The sequence below is a fragment of the Anas acuta genome, chromosome 17 (assembly GCF_963932015.1).
Source record: "Anas acuta chromosome 17, bAnaAcu1.1, whole genome shotgun sequence".
NCBI lineage: Eukaryota > Metazoa > Chordata > Aves > Anseriformes > Anatidae > Anas > Anas acuta.
In genome coordinates, this window is record NC_088995.1 from 8,144,289 (window position 1) to 8,160,778 (window position 16,490).

At 37.9% G+C, this 16,490-nt stretch overlaps 1 protein-coding gene across 1 annotated transcript; it reads left to right on the forward strand.

Annotated features, from left to right (window-relative positions):
• Positions 1 to 1,888: 1,888 nt before the first annotated feature.
• On the forward strand, positions 1,889 to 15,874 carry LOC137865825 (serotransferrin-2-like). The gene is made up of 18 exons (XM_068701323.1): positions 1,889 to 2,065; positions 2,157 to 2,293; positions 3,559 to 3,722; positions 4,901 to 5,000; positions 6,076 to 6,252; positions 6,713 to 6,875; positions 6,983 to 7,047; positions 7,720 to 7,877; positions 8,970 to 9,156; positions 9,326 to 9,474; positions 9,698 to 9,788; positions 10,102 to 10,167; positions 10,475 to 10,657; positions 11,616 to 11,772; positions 12,057 to 12,139; positions 13,515 to 13,699; positions 14,067 to 14,253; positions 15,003 to 15,874. The coding sequence occupies exons 2-18, from the start codon at positions 2,242 to 2,244 to the stop codon at positions 15,050 to 15,052; spliced, it is 2,217 nt and encodes a 738-aa protein (XP_068557424.1). The 5' UTR covers positions 1,889 to 2,065; positions 2,157 to 2,241; the 3' UTR covers positions 15,053 to 15,874.
• Positions 15,875 to 16,490: the final 616 nt, after the last annotated feature.

Here is a 16,490-nt window from a genome sequence, read left to right on the forward strand (position 1 = left end):
ATTATCTGGGTTCCGCACCCTCAGATGCATCTCTAGATAGATGCATATGTGCAATATTACTAGGAAGTTGGTAATTATCTTTTTCTGACGGTGGTGGAAGGGGATAGTTTCACAGAGTGAATCAGTAGGAAAAGAATTCCAGAGTCTTGCTATTGTGTCTCCACATCCTTGGTGCTTTAGGACATGGTCCTCTCAGGTGACCTGTTACGTTTGTGATTAATCATTATTTGTTTTCCTGACCAGGACTCCGTGAAGTCTACAAAATCTTCATGTCACTGCTTTTTTCTTTTTCATATCACCACAAACAGCAGGATAAGCATCTTTATAAACTGAACAATATATAAGTATGTATATAAGCTGAAGCTTGCCCCTTGCATATCTTATACCTTAGACATATACAGAAAAAACTGTTATTTTAGAAGATGTATAGTTTAAACAGAAAGCCAGATGCACCCTTCACGTAATACTAATAATGTTAGCTGACTTAGTTGTTGGGATATACATATATCCTGAGCTAACATAATGGTAGGATTGGCAGGAAGTACAACCGCAAAAAAGGTGGGATAGATCTTGTCAGATGTTTTGTTACAGGCATTGCAAAAGCCATTGGCTTTGATGTCTAACTGTATCCTGCAGGTGGGCCTGACAGACAAGTTTCCCCAGAGGTGATTCAGGAATGATTCAGAGGTTGAGGTATAGTTAAATAAAATGTGCTTGTTTATAGCGTATTTTAATTGACATGGACTTAACTGATTAGTGATCTGGCCTGATCTAATCTTTCTTCCTGGCATTATAAGTAAATATGTGGACCTATAACTATTTTAAAATCACTTCTATCATGTGATCTTTTCTATTGTGATGTTTTGTTATGTTTACGTTTGTTAATATATTATATCAAAAGATGATATAGACTGTACTCACTGAGGAATAGAACATACTTCCCAGAGGGCTGTGAGCTGAGCTAGACCTGTGCAAGTGTGCCATGTCAAAGGGTGGGACAATAAAAGAGTTCCTTTAGCAAGTGAGAAAACAGAGGTCTTTGGGCTTGAGAACATTTGTTCAGGGAGTGCAGGGAGGAGTGAGAAATGTGAACTTATTCTGTGATCAGATTAAGGGGAAAGAACATCTCCACACATGCTGGAGATCTGGTGAGGGAACTTACAAAACAGCAGAGATGAACAATGGAGTCCATGTACATGAACACAGAAGAAGCAAGTGGGGAATAAGGACTCAGGGAACAGTACTAAGGCAACAACAGAAATCTGGGAAAAGTATTGGCAAAAATACACAAAGCCATGAAGGTACTAAGTCCATAAGGTGAAGAAGGAAAACAAAGCTAGGAAAAAGGCTTTTTTTCTCCAGAACTCTGGGAATGATCAATTATCTCTGGGAATGATCAATTATCTCCTGAACATGAAAGATTAAAGCATATTAGCAATATATATATATATATATATATATATATATATATTTAATCAGATCAATTCAGTATGCACCCTTCTGCTTAAGCATATATACATATATTTCTCCTGCTATAGAACTAATTGTGTTAATCATGGCTGCTTTAGGGTAATTAAGAGGTAATACTCTAGCCTAAGTGTTAGGAAACGGAAATAAAACATTTTGTACGAAACTGTTGTGCTAGAACGGAAATGAAGAGAGTCAAGAAAACTGAGAAAATCACAATTCCATTCTGAATTATTAGGGGGGGCATAGGCTTACTCTTTGTTTAACATTTATCTGTAGATAAACGTTTATCAGAGAAAAAAAGAATAAAGAAGAACCCCTCAATATTCTATAGAGAGGGAAGCTTGGTAGTTTGGACAATTCACTTAACTTTAGATACCCTTTTTGTAAGGTAGATGTAATTCTTGCTTATCTCCTGAAGGCATATTGGTGTCCCTTGAAACGGGAAAAGCACAATTTACTTCAGAAGCAGAGGCTTGCGTTTCCTCCTATGTCTGTTCATAATAAAGCAGAAATGCACTGATATTTTCCATCTGTGGTTATGGATAGGACACTGTCCCTTTATTCTTTGCATACAAGGATATCTCATCTCTGACAGGTTTGTGTGATTTTGTTGTTGTTTTTAGTATTATTTTTTTTAATTTCATTTTATCCCTGTTGATGCCTAAACCCTCTTTGTTATCTTCCAGAAGCACTGGTCACCACTGTGGAATTCCTGGTATGAGAAGGCAGAGTGTCGGGTAGAGAGTGGATCCTTGCAGAATTGCTGTAATCATGAAGGCAGTTCTCGTAATTGTCCTAATCATCTTCACTTTGCTGTCTTCAGGTAAGGTTGATGCAGAGAGGGAAAGAGAAAGGTGACCTCTGGATGAGTTACCAGGAGACAAACTCTAAAATAAGCTTTGGTTTTGTTTTCTTCTGTGCAAAGAAGTTGTAGCTACAACTGCGCCTGTGATTTCCATTTGACTGTATTTTTACTGTTTGATTGTTGGCAGATGGTGACTGTTAGTCTCGAAGCAGTTTGAACACTAGTTTCTTTGCAATGCAGTGAAGATTTATTTCCTTTGAGTAGTTGACATCTGCGTACTCATTAGAGCTGTCAAAATTAATCAGTGTATTTTAAGCTGCTTCTCTTTTAAACTACAATGTGTTCTTTATGGAATCACTCTGAATTACTGTCAGACGTTATGCTTGAAGGAATAAAAACTTCAATGATCAATTTTATTTTTTCAATTCAATTTTATTTATTCCAAGCCTTTTATATATATATATTAACAGATTATTAGAAAACCAAATGCTTAAACATCTGGAAATAACAATGTTAGAGAAGTAGCAGTCTCTTCTATGCATTCAGTCCTGGTTTTAAGTATGTGGCACAGGATTCTGTCAAGTTACATAACTGCAGGCTGTTTTCGTATGTAATCACTTTTTCCTACTTAAATACAGTGTCTTCTTGAGATGTATATGAATATATTTTAGAGTAGAAGGCATTTAATAGGAAGAATATAAAATAAGTCATAGCACATCCCAGATGGAAAAATTAGAGCCTAAAGCAAAAGAAGTTTTGTTGAAAGTTTTGTTTTGTGCACTCCCTTAAATTGCAGCTTCATTATCAGTTTAGACCAACCCAACCTCCCCTGGAAAACAAGGTTTCACTTTCTCCTCCACTTCTAATTGCACCTTCCTAACCCTTTATTTCTGCTATCACTACCTTTTTGGTTGGTTGGTTACTTAGTTTTCACCTGAAAAAAGATTGGACAACTGAATAGTCCAGTTCTGCTACAAATTTACAGAGCATTCCTGTGCAGGTTATTTAACCTCTTTGACATCCAGAAATGAAGATAATTCTTACTAACTTCCTGCTTGGAAGAAGTAGGATTGTGACAATTTCGTTGTTAATGTTTATTCAATACTCTGTTCAGCATAGTACATGATTCTTCCTTCTAAATAACAATTTTTTCCTTAATTTCTAACTTTTGGGGTGGGTGTTATGGAAACTAAACCTCTCTTTTGAGGGAAGTCCAGCAAATTCATTGTCATTGCTGAGGAAACATTTAGGTCCTACAGATACTGACTTTTTTTATTCTACAGGGAAGAAATTTCGATGGTGCACCCTCTCTGACCTAGAACAGAGAAAGTGTGCTGAACTGTCTAAAGCACTCACAGCTGTGCTGCCCCTTGCTACCACCAGCTCATTTGCTAGGATTTCTTGCATCAGAGCCCACAATACATACGACTGCATTGATAAAATCAGGGTAAGTACACAGAGATTTTTAAAGCGCATTTTGAGTCAAATCCAGTTTTAAGAAGAAACTGAAAAACAGTTAATGGGAGAGTGAAATGCTACTGAAATGATGGTATCTCACATATGACAAAGTACAAGGTAGCTTGGGAGGTAAGAATTCAAATCCATGAGCTTTCTACTAGACATACTCTTTTACCTCAGCTAATGTCCTTGCATTTTCCAGGAAATAAATACAAAGCTGCTTGAAAATAAATGGACAAATCCAAACTAATAAATTAAAACCTACTCAGAGCAGTCTTTTGCTTGTAGGTCTTGGTTCTACTCTGACTATAATTAATAATTTTTTCTTTCTTTCCTTTCCTTCTGTTTTTAACTCCAAGTATATCTTTCCTGTAGTAAAGGGCAAAAGATTTTTTTTTTTTTTTTTAATGTATGAAAATCCTCAATTTGAGTAAAATTAGACATCAGGCCATTTGTAGGTATAAGCTCTACATTAGTACTGAAATGACATTTCCATAATGCTGTATGCTTTGAAAAATAAATCACTGATGGAAAAGAAAGACAAGCGTTTGCTGTTAAATAATTCCGCTAGTGTGTCTAAAATTTGATTGGGATAGAGAATTTCAGTTTCTATTTTCATTCAGTTCTAGTTGTTTCAATGGAGTCCATATCTGACCCGGAAAACAAAACACAGAAAAGCTTTGTTTGTTCAGGGAATCATTTAGTTCATGTTTTCATTCAGTCCTGTGACTCTTGTTAATAGGCTTCAGTTCTATTTTCAGATGGTTATTACAGCCAGAAGAGATCTGAGAAGGTTTTGAGGTTTTGGGGGAACTGTAGGAGGAAAAAGGGATTGCCTTTTCCTTCAGTTGGCATCAGAATTGTGTTTCTTTTTTGTTTGGTTGTTTTTAGTTTAGTGTTTTTGTTTGTTTGTTTGTTTTGAATGGGAAGATTAAAGATGAGTCAAGAAAGGATGTTACTGGAAAAGAACAGTTTTTGTTTTTTTTTTTAAAGGAAACAGCCTTAATTGCTAACATTTCACTATGCTTAGTAGCAGGGATTCAATTAAAAACAAAGCAAATGCTTGTAAGTGTCAATGTCTTCAAGAGCAGAGTTCCTGCCTGAAAAGCTGCTCTGTTTGTTGCTCTGTAAACACACTCATTTTGGGGTTTTGCTCTTGTTTTTAAGGTGAATAAAGCAGATGCTGCCACCTTGGATGCAGGAGATGTTTACTCTGCTGTAAAGCTATACGGTTTGACAGTGGTGGCAAAGGAGATCTATGACCAAGGTAGGTTCACAAAGCAGAAGAATAAGCTGTACTTCTGATTTGGCTAATGAATTGCTGTGCAGTGAAAGGCAAAGCTTCTCAAGAATTACTGGAAAAAAAGTCTATACATGTTGTTTACTTATGGGAGTAAGGAGGTGACTAATGACGTACACCTTAGATCATTATATATAAAACACATAATGATGAATGAAATATCAGTGGTGCTTTGTATCTAGTAGCCTTTCTGCTTGTAGTACCGTTGTATCAACAACAAACTGTCTGTATCTACCCCTGCCCACAGCACTGGTATTCTGGAATTCTACATCTCATAGGAAATAAGTAGGGTTTTATTCCATCCACATTAATTCTTATACCATGGTCTTTGTTTGTGTGACTGAATGTTTATTAGTGGTTCTTTAAGAGACCACTTTCTGTCATTAGTTCATTCTCACCTCCTCACCATAAAGAGACAAGGTGGTGAGTCTTGTCATATTAAGATTCCTCTTCATTTTTGTACAGCTGAGCATTCTGTGCATTGACTGATTTATAAAGCGAGAATAAATAAGTGAGAGCCAAAATCAAGCATACAGTAGAAAATAAATTGAGGGACATGACTCAGAGAGAAGCCAAATTACAGATGGATGTAGGAAGAGACTAAGAAGGGGACAGTATGAGAACTGAAATGAGTTTTATTTTGGCTGAAGAACCATGAAATCATAGTGGAAATTATATGTTTCAGTCTGGTAAATACGTTCTGAGGAGAAGACAGGAGTTCTTTTTATTATAATACCTAAAACTGTGTGATACATTCATAATTCCTGAGAAACTTTCATTGGATGGTGGAGCTGGATGATCTTGTGAACCTTTTAAACCAGATTTTTACATTCTTGCTTTGCACATCACTGGCATTGCTGGGTTTATCAAAGTGCCATCTAGCCAGTACACAGTCAAGTTTTTGGTATGAGTTCCTGTATTTCATATGCTTAAGATTTTTTTTTCTTTTGCCATGTTTGGAGAGGTAACTGAACATCTGTGCACAGATGGAAGCAGAATTGGGATTTTAGTTATTCCTGTTACATATTTTGTCCTAACACAGGAAATTGTGTTTTTGCTGTGGCTGTTGCCAAGCGAGGAACTTTGGATATCCAGAGGCTACGAGGTGTGCGCAGCTGCCACAATGGAGCCAGATGGACATCAGGCTGGAATATTCCACTTGGCTTTCTACTTGCAAGAAATGATCTTTCCTGGGATGATGCACAACCTCTGAGCCAAGGTGGGTGACAGGAGCTGTAGCTTTGTCCTTGCCATCAGCAAGAGTGACTGAAATGGATGCAGATGTGGCATGAACCGGGCTATGTAGAAACTTCAGGGTTTTGTTGATGAGATAAACTCTTGGAGTGTTTGTGAAACTAGCTCTTAGCTTTCTTCAGAACTCTTTCTAGTAATCTCTCAGAATGGCAGAAAATGTTACCAAAACAGGAAGTCTTTGTTCTGTTTACAACAGGGAACAACGCTTTACAATACCTAGCTGGCACAAAGATGGTTTCAAACAAGCAAAATTTGATCACTCTGTTTCCAGCAAATGTTTAAAATTTGAAGTCTAGGCAATGATGCCACATTTCCTGAAGAGAAATTTATTTTAAAGCAGCACAGTCTTAATTAGATCTATGATATGTTTGGCCCCTTTTCTTTTTTATTTTTTCTTATTTGATTTTTTTTCCCTACATCTGCAGTAATCAGCGAGTATTTCAATGCAAGTTGCATCCCTGGGGTTGGTGTTGCTGCTCCTCAACTGTGTGCTCTCTGCCAAGGACAAAAATCCTTTGTCAGAGACAAGAACCACTTCTGTGAGACAAGCAGCGATGAACCTTTCTATGACTCTGAGGGAGCCTTCAGGTAAGCTCTCTGTCACTTATACTGAATTTACGTTTGGGGAAAAAGAACTGGTAAGGGTGGGGGAAGTGAGGTGACATGTTAATAGGGTGGCATTTGTCTTCCTGCAGGTGCTTGAAGAATGGAGTAGCAGATGTTGCCTTTATAGATCATCTAACAATTATGAGAGCTACAGGTAAACTTAAAAAATCAGATTCCTTTTAACCTTTGGCCATGCTATTTCCTATCTTGGGATTTGGGGGATGTGCCTGTATTTGTATTGTTTCTGGGAAAATTCAGTCTTTGCAAGCAGTGCTGTGGTATTTTGAGAGGGAAATGGAAAAGGAGACTAAGTGAACAAGCAATGACTGCTCACAGATTTGTAGAATGGGAGCAGACATAGAATAGGGACAAACATTTTTATGCAGGTGATTTCTTTAGCCTAAAGTCTCTGATGCAGCTGCTGTTTGATTTTTACTAACTGTTAAAATTCGTTTTAACTCTCAGTGTTTTGAGGTGCTGGAATAGAAAGTTCCCATATACTCATATTTTATATTTTTTCAACTCAGTCAAGCTCTGTATCTACATTTTGGAATGCAATTGGCGATTTTAGTTGCAGAAGAGTATCTTTAAACAAACATGTTTAGAGAGCTACAGTTTTAAGAGTATTTTGGAGTAACTCTACATGAGGTTGCTCTCTCTGATTAGAGAAGAACATGTTGAAGACATCTTTTCAAGTGTGCTTGGTACACTGCTGCTAGCATAATCTTTGAGCAAACTCCTCTGAAAAAACATTTACCTTTCATCTCTGTGGCTGCTGCAAAGCCACGTCTCACTTCATAGATTCATGAATGTCCTGTTGTTTTAGATTCAGAACAACAGGAATATGAACTCCTATGTCCAGATGGGACTACAGCTGAGCTGAGCGAATACAGCACCTGTAACTTGGGCAGGGGGCCTGGCCGTGGCATCATCACTCGCCGCAACTTCCAGAAGATCACCAACAAATTTCTGACCATGATCCAAGTGAGTGGATATTATAAGCTATATATCGCTGTACTAAGGATTTTATTCCAGCTTTGTGTGGAGATCTCTGTCCAGTTTGCCTTCTTTCTCAATGAATTTATAGTTAGCATGAACAAAGCATTCAAAATTGGTTGTTCTGGGGAAGAATCCTTTACTGACTTGTGGAGTAATGTCTTACTTTTCTCTAAAGTATTCTTCTGTAGAAGGCTGTGAATAAATAAGTAAAAAAAGGGGAAGATGCCTTAACAGACAAAATGCAAAATAGCTCATGATTTTCATACTGCTCTGGAACTCAGGTAAATTATGCAGCAGAGGGCAATGCACAAGTTCAAGCAGGGTTCACCTTTGTTTCTTTCTCTCTCTCTCTCTCTCTCTCACCTATTTGGACTTGAACTTGAAATGTGTACTATTTAAAGTATTTAAAATGCACTTAAAATGGTCCAACAGACAGTGGATAATTCAACCCAGTGGGCTGATTTGTGCTGTCGTGCAAACTCTAGCAGATAGTTGGAGTACAAAATCTCATTTGTTTAGAGATCTTCATATATCTTTTTTCAGTGGACTTATTAACACATATCTTAGCATATGTACTGTTACATATCATATGCAACAGTAGCTGTGCAGCAATGTTCCCAGTATATTTCTCAGTACGTTCTTCTCTTCCAGTACCATCAATCTAAACGAATCTACTTTTCGTATTTCATTTTATATTTCTACTTTCTGAGCACAAAACGCAAGGTATATTGCACCCCATTACTGTACTTATCTATCAGAAAGGTTTTCCACTCAGCCACACTGCGTTAGTTGCCCTTCTAGGGAAGAAGACATTGAGCACAGCCTAACACATCTGAATAAGTAAGATGGGAAAGACAAAATTATTGAAAAGAAGCGAGTCGCAGGCCATATAATGCTTTTAAGGACAGTAACCATCCACCTACTGTGGTAACCTGTGGGCTTTGTCCCAGTGTGCTTGATATTAGAACCCTGAGTGCTATGTTACAAACCATTGGTATGAAGGGACGGGGGGATGAGGCTTCCTGTCACTGAAAGGATGAGTTTATTTTCTGCAATTAAGTGTTGTTCTTGTCCTAGCGCCTCTTTGGTCCAAAAGGAAAGGAAAGAGCCAGATTTGAACTCTTCAGTTCATCAACATTTGGGGGAAGGAACCTGCTCTTTCGGGATGACACTCAGCACCTGCAACTTCTTGAGGAGCAGCTAGAAATTGCCTATGTCCTTGGCCTGGATTATGTAGCCCTCCTTAAGGGATTAGGCCATGAAGGTAAGAAACCTTTTGGAGGATTGTACCTAAAGAAAGGGAAGAAAAGGTTGTCTTTCTATGTTATTCCTCCCTGCCAGGTACAAGTGAATAGACAAAAATATCTCCTCAATGAAGATCACACTGGTGTATGGTTGACATGATCTCGTTGCGCTCCTTCCTTCTAATGCAGGGAGCTCTTTGGACAACAGTGTTGTGCGCTGGTGCTGCATCAGCGATGCTGAGCTTCGCAAATGTGAGGAGTGGGCACTGAGCATCAAATCTGACCCGTTAGTCTGTGTGCAGGCAACTTCCATGACCAACTGCATTGAAATGATCAAGGTAGGAGAGATTCTCTGGTCAGAGTATGTGACAAGGCCACACAGGGTATGTATGTCCTTGTTTAAGCTGAGCAAGAGGAAAAAATGCTTGTACACTAGAGGCACCAGTGGGAAGGAGAGGGAAATTATGCAGGGGAATTTCCAGACAGTGGGGAAGTGCAGCTGCCTGTTTACACAAATCGTGCAAGTCCTGTTTGTGTTATTTTCTGTAATGCTGTTGGCAGAGTAGTGAGGCTGATGCAGTTACCCTGGATGCGACACATGTCTACATTGCAGGGAGATGTGGACTGGTGCCTGTGGCTGCAGAATGTTATGGTAAGTTCTTGTGTGACCTTAGCAAGAAGGGTACAAATCAAAAAAGCACCATAAAAATATAGTTAAATTTCAACAATTTGTGATGGTTTATGATGAAAGCAGGAATCAGTACACACATCCAGGTACCTTACCCAGCTCTTCCACTAACTGGCTGTAGTGTTTGGTCTGGTTTTATATTTCTTCTATAAAAGGGGCAGAGATGCTGATGTGGTTCAAGAAGATTGCAAGGTTATAAAGCTTTTTCGTGGTGTGCTGTCATGCAATAGGAATGTCAGCAGTCACAAGATCCTTAATGGTTGTCTCCCCTCTGTAGGGCAGAGGTGTGGCCCAGCTGCTGAGAGCACAGAGGAAATGAGGAAATTTCATCTGAAGCCCAAAGGTAATGTGAGGACTTTAGGAAGATGAAAGGTTTCAATTTTCATGAGGCTCCCTGTAGGAATTATGTTGGAATGTATTTGCTTGTTCATTTGGGAAATAAATTGCTTTGCATGTTCAGTAGGAGCTTTACATACAATGCAGGGTTAGCAGAGCAAGAGATCTGTGGCTAAGCAAAGAATGCAGATGATCTACCATTAAGTGAAAATAACACAGCAGAATGAGGAAGGGAAGATGGGGTTCAGGGGGTGTCTACTTTCCTGGAATACTTCATTGCCTTCATATAACTTGTTGCTGTCATTGTTTTACAGCGCTGTCACCTGTTTATGCTGTAGCCCTAGCTAAGAAAAATGCCAAACAGATTAACATCCATAACCTTCGGGGAAGGAGATCATGCCACAGTCACATGTATAGTCCTGGAGGATGGTTACTTCTTTCCAGATACACAGTGGGAGCTCTGGAGAATGTTACTGAGAGCTGTGACATTGGGTCTGGTAAGGGCTGCTCTGGCTGCTCTGGTGTATCTGTTGAGTAGACCAGGGAAGTCTGAAACCCAAAAGTTGGGAGTAAAAAGGAAATGGGTCCATGACGACAGAGAAGATTTGTTCTTGCATATCACTGAAGATCCTTGCTCTGAAGTGTTCTTGTACAGAGCTCTTTAGTAGTGGATATCTCTTAGACAATGTGATATTCCTTAGAAAGTGATGCACCATAAATAATAGTTGTATCAATGTCTACATGCAAAAAGGGAGAATAATCAACAGATACCCCTAGAGCTCACTGTGTCTGTCTGATGAAAGCCAGTCAGTTTCTTCGACTCTTTTGATTAAATCATCTGGTTGACTAACTCAGGTGGGTTTGTCTGTGTTTTGGATATAAAAAGTTATGGATTAGGTTTATCTTAATGGTACCGAATTCAGTTCTAATAGAAACTCTTCTTCCCCTTGTGCTTTTAACACACTGCCTTGTGTCTTGATCCTCCTGTCTTGTGCTCAACTTTGATTATCCATGTAGGTGCTCCAAAACCTGCAGGATCGTGGTCTCCTCTCTCTGTCCTTCAAGTTACAGGAAAAATGTGCTGTTCTTCAAGTTGCTAATTAATGCTTCCAAGAGTTAAGTATGAATAGGAATGTTGCCACCTCCAGTACAATCTAGTTAACAGCCTCTTACTCCACAGCTTCTTTTGCTTTCTTGGGTTGCTTAGTTCTAATATTTTGCCACTTTACCCAAGAAAAACGTAATTAGGGATTTGGCCAGCAAGTGATGACTGCACTCTCAGAAGGTGTTGAAGCAGTTCCTGTTGTGTGTGTGATTTTTCATACTATTTAGGCCTCCTCTTACCAGTTACTAGGTTGGAATCCAATTCCTTTTTTTTTTTTTTTTTTTTTCCTCCATGGAAGAAGAGGCTTTGGAATACCTTGCCCTAATCTCACCTAAATTTTCTCTATTCAGCTTACCAGAATTACTTTTGGAAGGGCTGCATGCCAGGAGCAGATGGAAACCTGTGCAAAGTATGTGTTGGAGACAGTGAGGTGGAAGGAGCTCGAGTATCTAGCAGATGCACTGCAAGTCACAACGAACGTTACTACGGCAATATGGGAGCTCTCAGGTAACCCTCTTCTTCTGAATAAGAAAGGCAGAGAAATAGCCAGAAATGGCTTATTATTTTGCTGGTGGTTTTCTTTGGATTTTTTTTTTTTAATTATTTTTTTATTAGCAAATGTCTGTATCAGTATGGCTAGCATATATTTTGTTTTGGCTGTAGTTTCTATGGCTTGTGATTTTAAAACAGTCATGACACCATTTCCAGAGCAAGACACTGCTTCCAAAGATTTAAGGTATCTTGTAATGGCTGTCTCTGATAACTTTTTTTTTTTCTTTTCCCTGCACTAGGTGCTTAGTTGGCAATCCCAGTGGAAGAAGCTTTGGAGACGTAGCTTTTCTGGAGCACTCAAACCTACTCCGGAACATAGAGAGTGAGATGCAGATATTCTCTTGTCATTTGAGAATGTTCATTAGCGTTAATTACTTCCTATGCTGTGACTGACTCCCAATCAGTTTTTACAGTTTTAATCTAGGTCCATGAAGTTGTATTTGTAACTGGAAAATTGCAAGAACTTTCTTGCCTGTACATGTTGCAGTAAAGCTCAAAATTCAGGTAGCGTTCTGTTTCAGAGAGGAAAGAGGAGGAATCATTGAGTGCAGAGATCAAGGTGTGTGTTGGGGGTGGGAGAGGAAATCATCCTTGAAGTCTGCACTAGTTTTTGGAAAACTCAAAGCTTTAAAAAGTAAGTGATTGTTCCTACCAGATCTTCATCCATAGGCATCTACAGTGTGTGTACCCATTGTTTGTAGTCATTCTCAAGAATGAAAATAGCAAATAGGGAGATACCATGGGCTATTTGTGCTGAGAGATGTTCTACAACTTCATTGTGACATGGTAACTTCCTCATGTTGTTTCACAGGCAGTTATGGAATAAACAGTCCAGATAGCTTAGTAGGTAAAAATACAGCAAACTGTTTTGTCTTTCAGTTTCTAAAGCTATATTGTAAATATAAAACTATAAATATAGTTATATATATATATATATATATATAAAATATATTTTTATCTATATTTTATATTTATAGTTTTATTTATATATATTTTTATATATATAAAACTCTCTGCAACGGTCTAGCTACTGGATTTTGTTAATGAAGGTGGTTTTGGTTACAGTAGCTGAAATCCTTCCGGTCTCTTAAATTACTCCTACTGGTCTAACAGCCAAAATGTGCTGCTTTTCAAAGAGGTGGGAATAAAGGGAATGCCTGTTTTATTCAGCCTGATAAAATACACTGAAATTCAACTTCAAGCAATTTCAGTAGTGGGAGAAGAGACCCTTCTAGGAGAGAAATCTCTCTAAAATCAAGCAGAGGAATAAGAACCTGGAAATGTACAGGTGTTCATGAAGCAATGGACAGTTTATTTTGTGAAGCAAAGACATGAAGGCCAAATTGCTTTGTTTTCAGGAAGTGATCTGATTACAGATGAAAATGAAGCATGATGAACTGTTTGTACGCCTTGATTTTACTCTAGTTTTTATAAGATAAGTGCAGCTTCAGTTCTCTGACCTGTTTCCTCAGTGAAAACACTGAGCTGTTCCTTATGCACTCTCAATAAATGAATGTGTAGCACGCTGCATATTTGTGAATATATTCACTCAACTTCTTCCTCTAAATTTTCAAAACTGTGTGAGATTCACAGTCTCCTGCTTTTGTTTTTCAAAATGATTTTATTTCATTTGAAAATGAAAAAAAAATAAATTAATTAAGAATATGAAAAAATATTTTCTTTCATCTTCTTTTCAGATCTGGATAGCTCTGGCTGGGCAAAAGGTTATACCCCTATTGACTTTGAACTCTTGTGTCCGGATGGAACTCGTGCTGCAGTCACAGAATGGGCAGGCTGCAACCTTGGCCCTATTCCTCCAAGCACAGTCATGACTCGGCCAGTCACTGTCACTAAAATCTATGACTTCCTAATGAAATCCCAGGTAAGGCAGGTAATGGGGAAAAAGTTAGTTTATCACTTATTATGTGCAACTTCTGAAAACCTTTTCAACATCAAGAGCTTTATATTACTAAATATATAGTGTCTTCAGGTCTGATATGAAATAATTAAAAATTTTCACAGAAGATTGAGAAAATAAATATTTATTCTCTAAAGGACACCAGTTGCCATTCTGAAATAATCATACTTTTGCTGACAAATAAGCCACTACAGAAATGCATCTTTTTGAATTACTAATGAATAGCGCTAGGTGAAAGTATTTTTTTTTCTCTAGATTCTGCTATAAAACTGATGGCCTTAACCTTGTTATTTATAATCCAATTTGCAGAACTTATTTATTTTCTGTTTAGGAATTTTTGGGAACAAAGCTGGATTCTGAATTCCATCTTTTTGAGTCACAGAAGTATGGCGAAAGTGATCTGCTTTTCAAAGATACTACTCAGTACCTTGTTGGTGCAAGTCACATGAGCTACCAGGAAATCCTTGGAGTGCCTTTCTTTCAACTGGCAGAATCGGTGTTTAATTGTACACCTGCAGGTAAAGTCTAGTTCTTCATTCTGAGACAAAAGTGCAAAGCAGGAGATCTTCTGTGCATAGATATTGCCCTTTTGTTTACTTTGAACAGAGAGGTACGTTCCACATAAGCCTGTTAGTAAAAGTAGTACAGCGTTTGGAGCTCCTTTAGAGCCTCTTACCACCCCCATTCATAAGCACTGAAACTGGAGCTCTGCAGGAATAGAATAAACAGTACGCGTTAGAGCAAATACAAGGCTACTGATGTAAGATTGTGTTACTCCCAATGATTTTTTTTCCCTTCTTCTCCAATGATCAGCGTTGGGATAAGGGAATATAATGTTCATTTGGGTATGGCAAGCTTGGGAAAAAGATAAGAATTCTTATAATTAACTCTTAAATTAACCTAAAAGTAAGCTAAATAATTTCAGTTTTAAAGAGTGCACTAAAAAGCACTCTAAAGAACTCAATATCAAAACCTTTACATACTTATGGACAGCTTTTTCATTATTTTCCTGTGTGAAGTGTGCATTTAGCTATCACTAAAACTGACCCTACCTGTAAGTCAGGGTCAAGCTGTTTTGGGATCTGAAAATCTGTACTGAAATAAATAAAGCTTATACAGTGAATTAGACATCTGCATATCTAGAAGTTGTTAAAGAACTGAAATTCAAAAAGGAAATTTCACATCTGTTCTGTTCTAGTGAATAGTAGCTGGAGAAGTTGTAATATCCACAGCATTTTTAAGTATGTGTTTTCTTACTGGTTTGTAGGCATTTTAGACTTTTGCAAACAGGACATCTGTACATCCTCATCAAACTGATGGCTAATAAAGACTTTGCAAGGTACCTACCACCACCAATGCTGAAAACAAGGAAATACAGAAGTCCAGTCTATTGAAAGCAATCAGTAAGGAAACTGCCACCTCTAGAAACGTATGCTGAATAATGTTTTGTTACGATCTACATATTTTTTAAAAAGCAGATGTTATGTTTATGATCATGTAATACTACTCATGTGTCATCCTTTTCTTGTTTGGAGCATGGCATCATGTGAAACAGAACACACCAGTCTGCCTTAACCCACATCACAGAACTGGGATCAGCAATTCTGAGCAACTACTATGGAGGATTCAGCATTTTTGGGGGAAGAGAGGGTCAATGCAATGGACTAAAATACAGGCTGTCATGAAGGGCACAGGTTAGTGGGTAGTAGTTTGCCTTGCTTTTCTTATTATATCTTTTTAAAACTGTTTTAATGAAAAAAAAATCAACTGGTATTTTGGTAGTTGCAACATTAACCTATATTTGTGATTTTGTTTGCTGTCTGTGTTGAAAATGCACATGTATCATGCATTGTGTATGCAATTGCTATCAGAAGCAGTAGTCTTTTCTACTTTTAATGGGGGAGACTGTATTTGCTTTTTTAACTATGGGTTTATACTGGTAAATCAAAATATTTGTCTCTCAACTTAATGTATTAAGGCATCTAAGAGCCAGCAGAACTGGATTCTTGCAGCCTTAAGGCAAAAGAAAGCAATGGATACACATACTTCTCAGAAACATCAACCATTACATTGTATTTTGACACTTAAGTGTCTAAATATGCATTATTAATTAAACCAAACATTGTTTTTACGAGCAGAGACTATCTGAACATATGAAGTCTTCTGATCACAGTGCATCATGCCTTTGTTTTGCCTGGATTAAAGATTTTGTGTGGATGGCTACTCAGAGGCAGGGCTCATTTTAGTTTGCAACAACAGTGTTACTAGCTTCTACTTTCATGCTGCCAAGTTAAGTGACTTTAATTAAAATAAATAAAATGAAAAACACTAAAACCCATCAGAAACACAACTTTCACCCCAAACACTCCCACCCTTGTTACATAATGCAGTTGCATTAACCACAGCTACCAATAAATGAAATGGGAACAGTGAAGACAGGTCAGCTGCAGTAGAGAAAGTAAATGTATTTGCCATACAAAGCTTAAAATGCAACACCAGCAATAGAAAAACAATAAAACCCCTCAACACACCGAAACTATCAGCAGGAACCAAAGCTACTCAGATGCAAAATTTACTGCTAAAACTACCTTCTTTTGAACAGTTTATTTTGTGCCCATGTTGTTTTTCCCTTGTTCAATTTACACTACTTTCTCTCATTCCTCTTTTCAGTTCCCTAGGAAAAAATTAATCGCACTCCCAGCACCAGTAAGGGTTTTCAATTCTGTGCTAAGATGCACAGAATCTAGACTGTTTT

Coding starts and splice junctions, on each gene's coding strand:
- LOC137865825 (XM_068701323.1), top strand. CDS start 2,242: ATGAAGGCAGTTCTCGTAATTGTCCTAATCATCTTCACTTTGCTGTCT. Junction 7,048..7,719: donor AACAATTATGAGAGCTACAG/GTAAACTTAAAA, acceptor CTGTTGTTTTAG/ATTCAGAACAACAGGAATAT. Junction 9,789..10,101: donor TGTGGCTGCAGAATGTTATG/GTAAGTTCTTGT, acceptor TCCCCTCTGTAG/GGCAGAGGTGTGGCCCAGCT.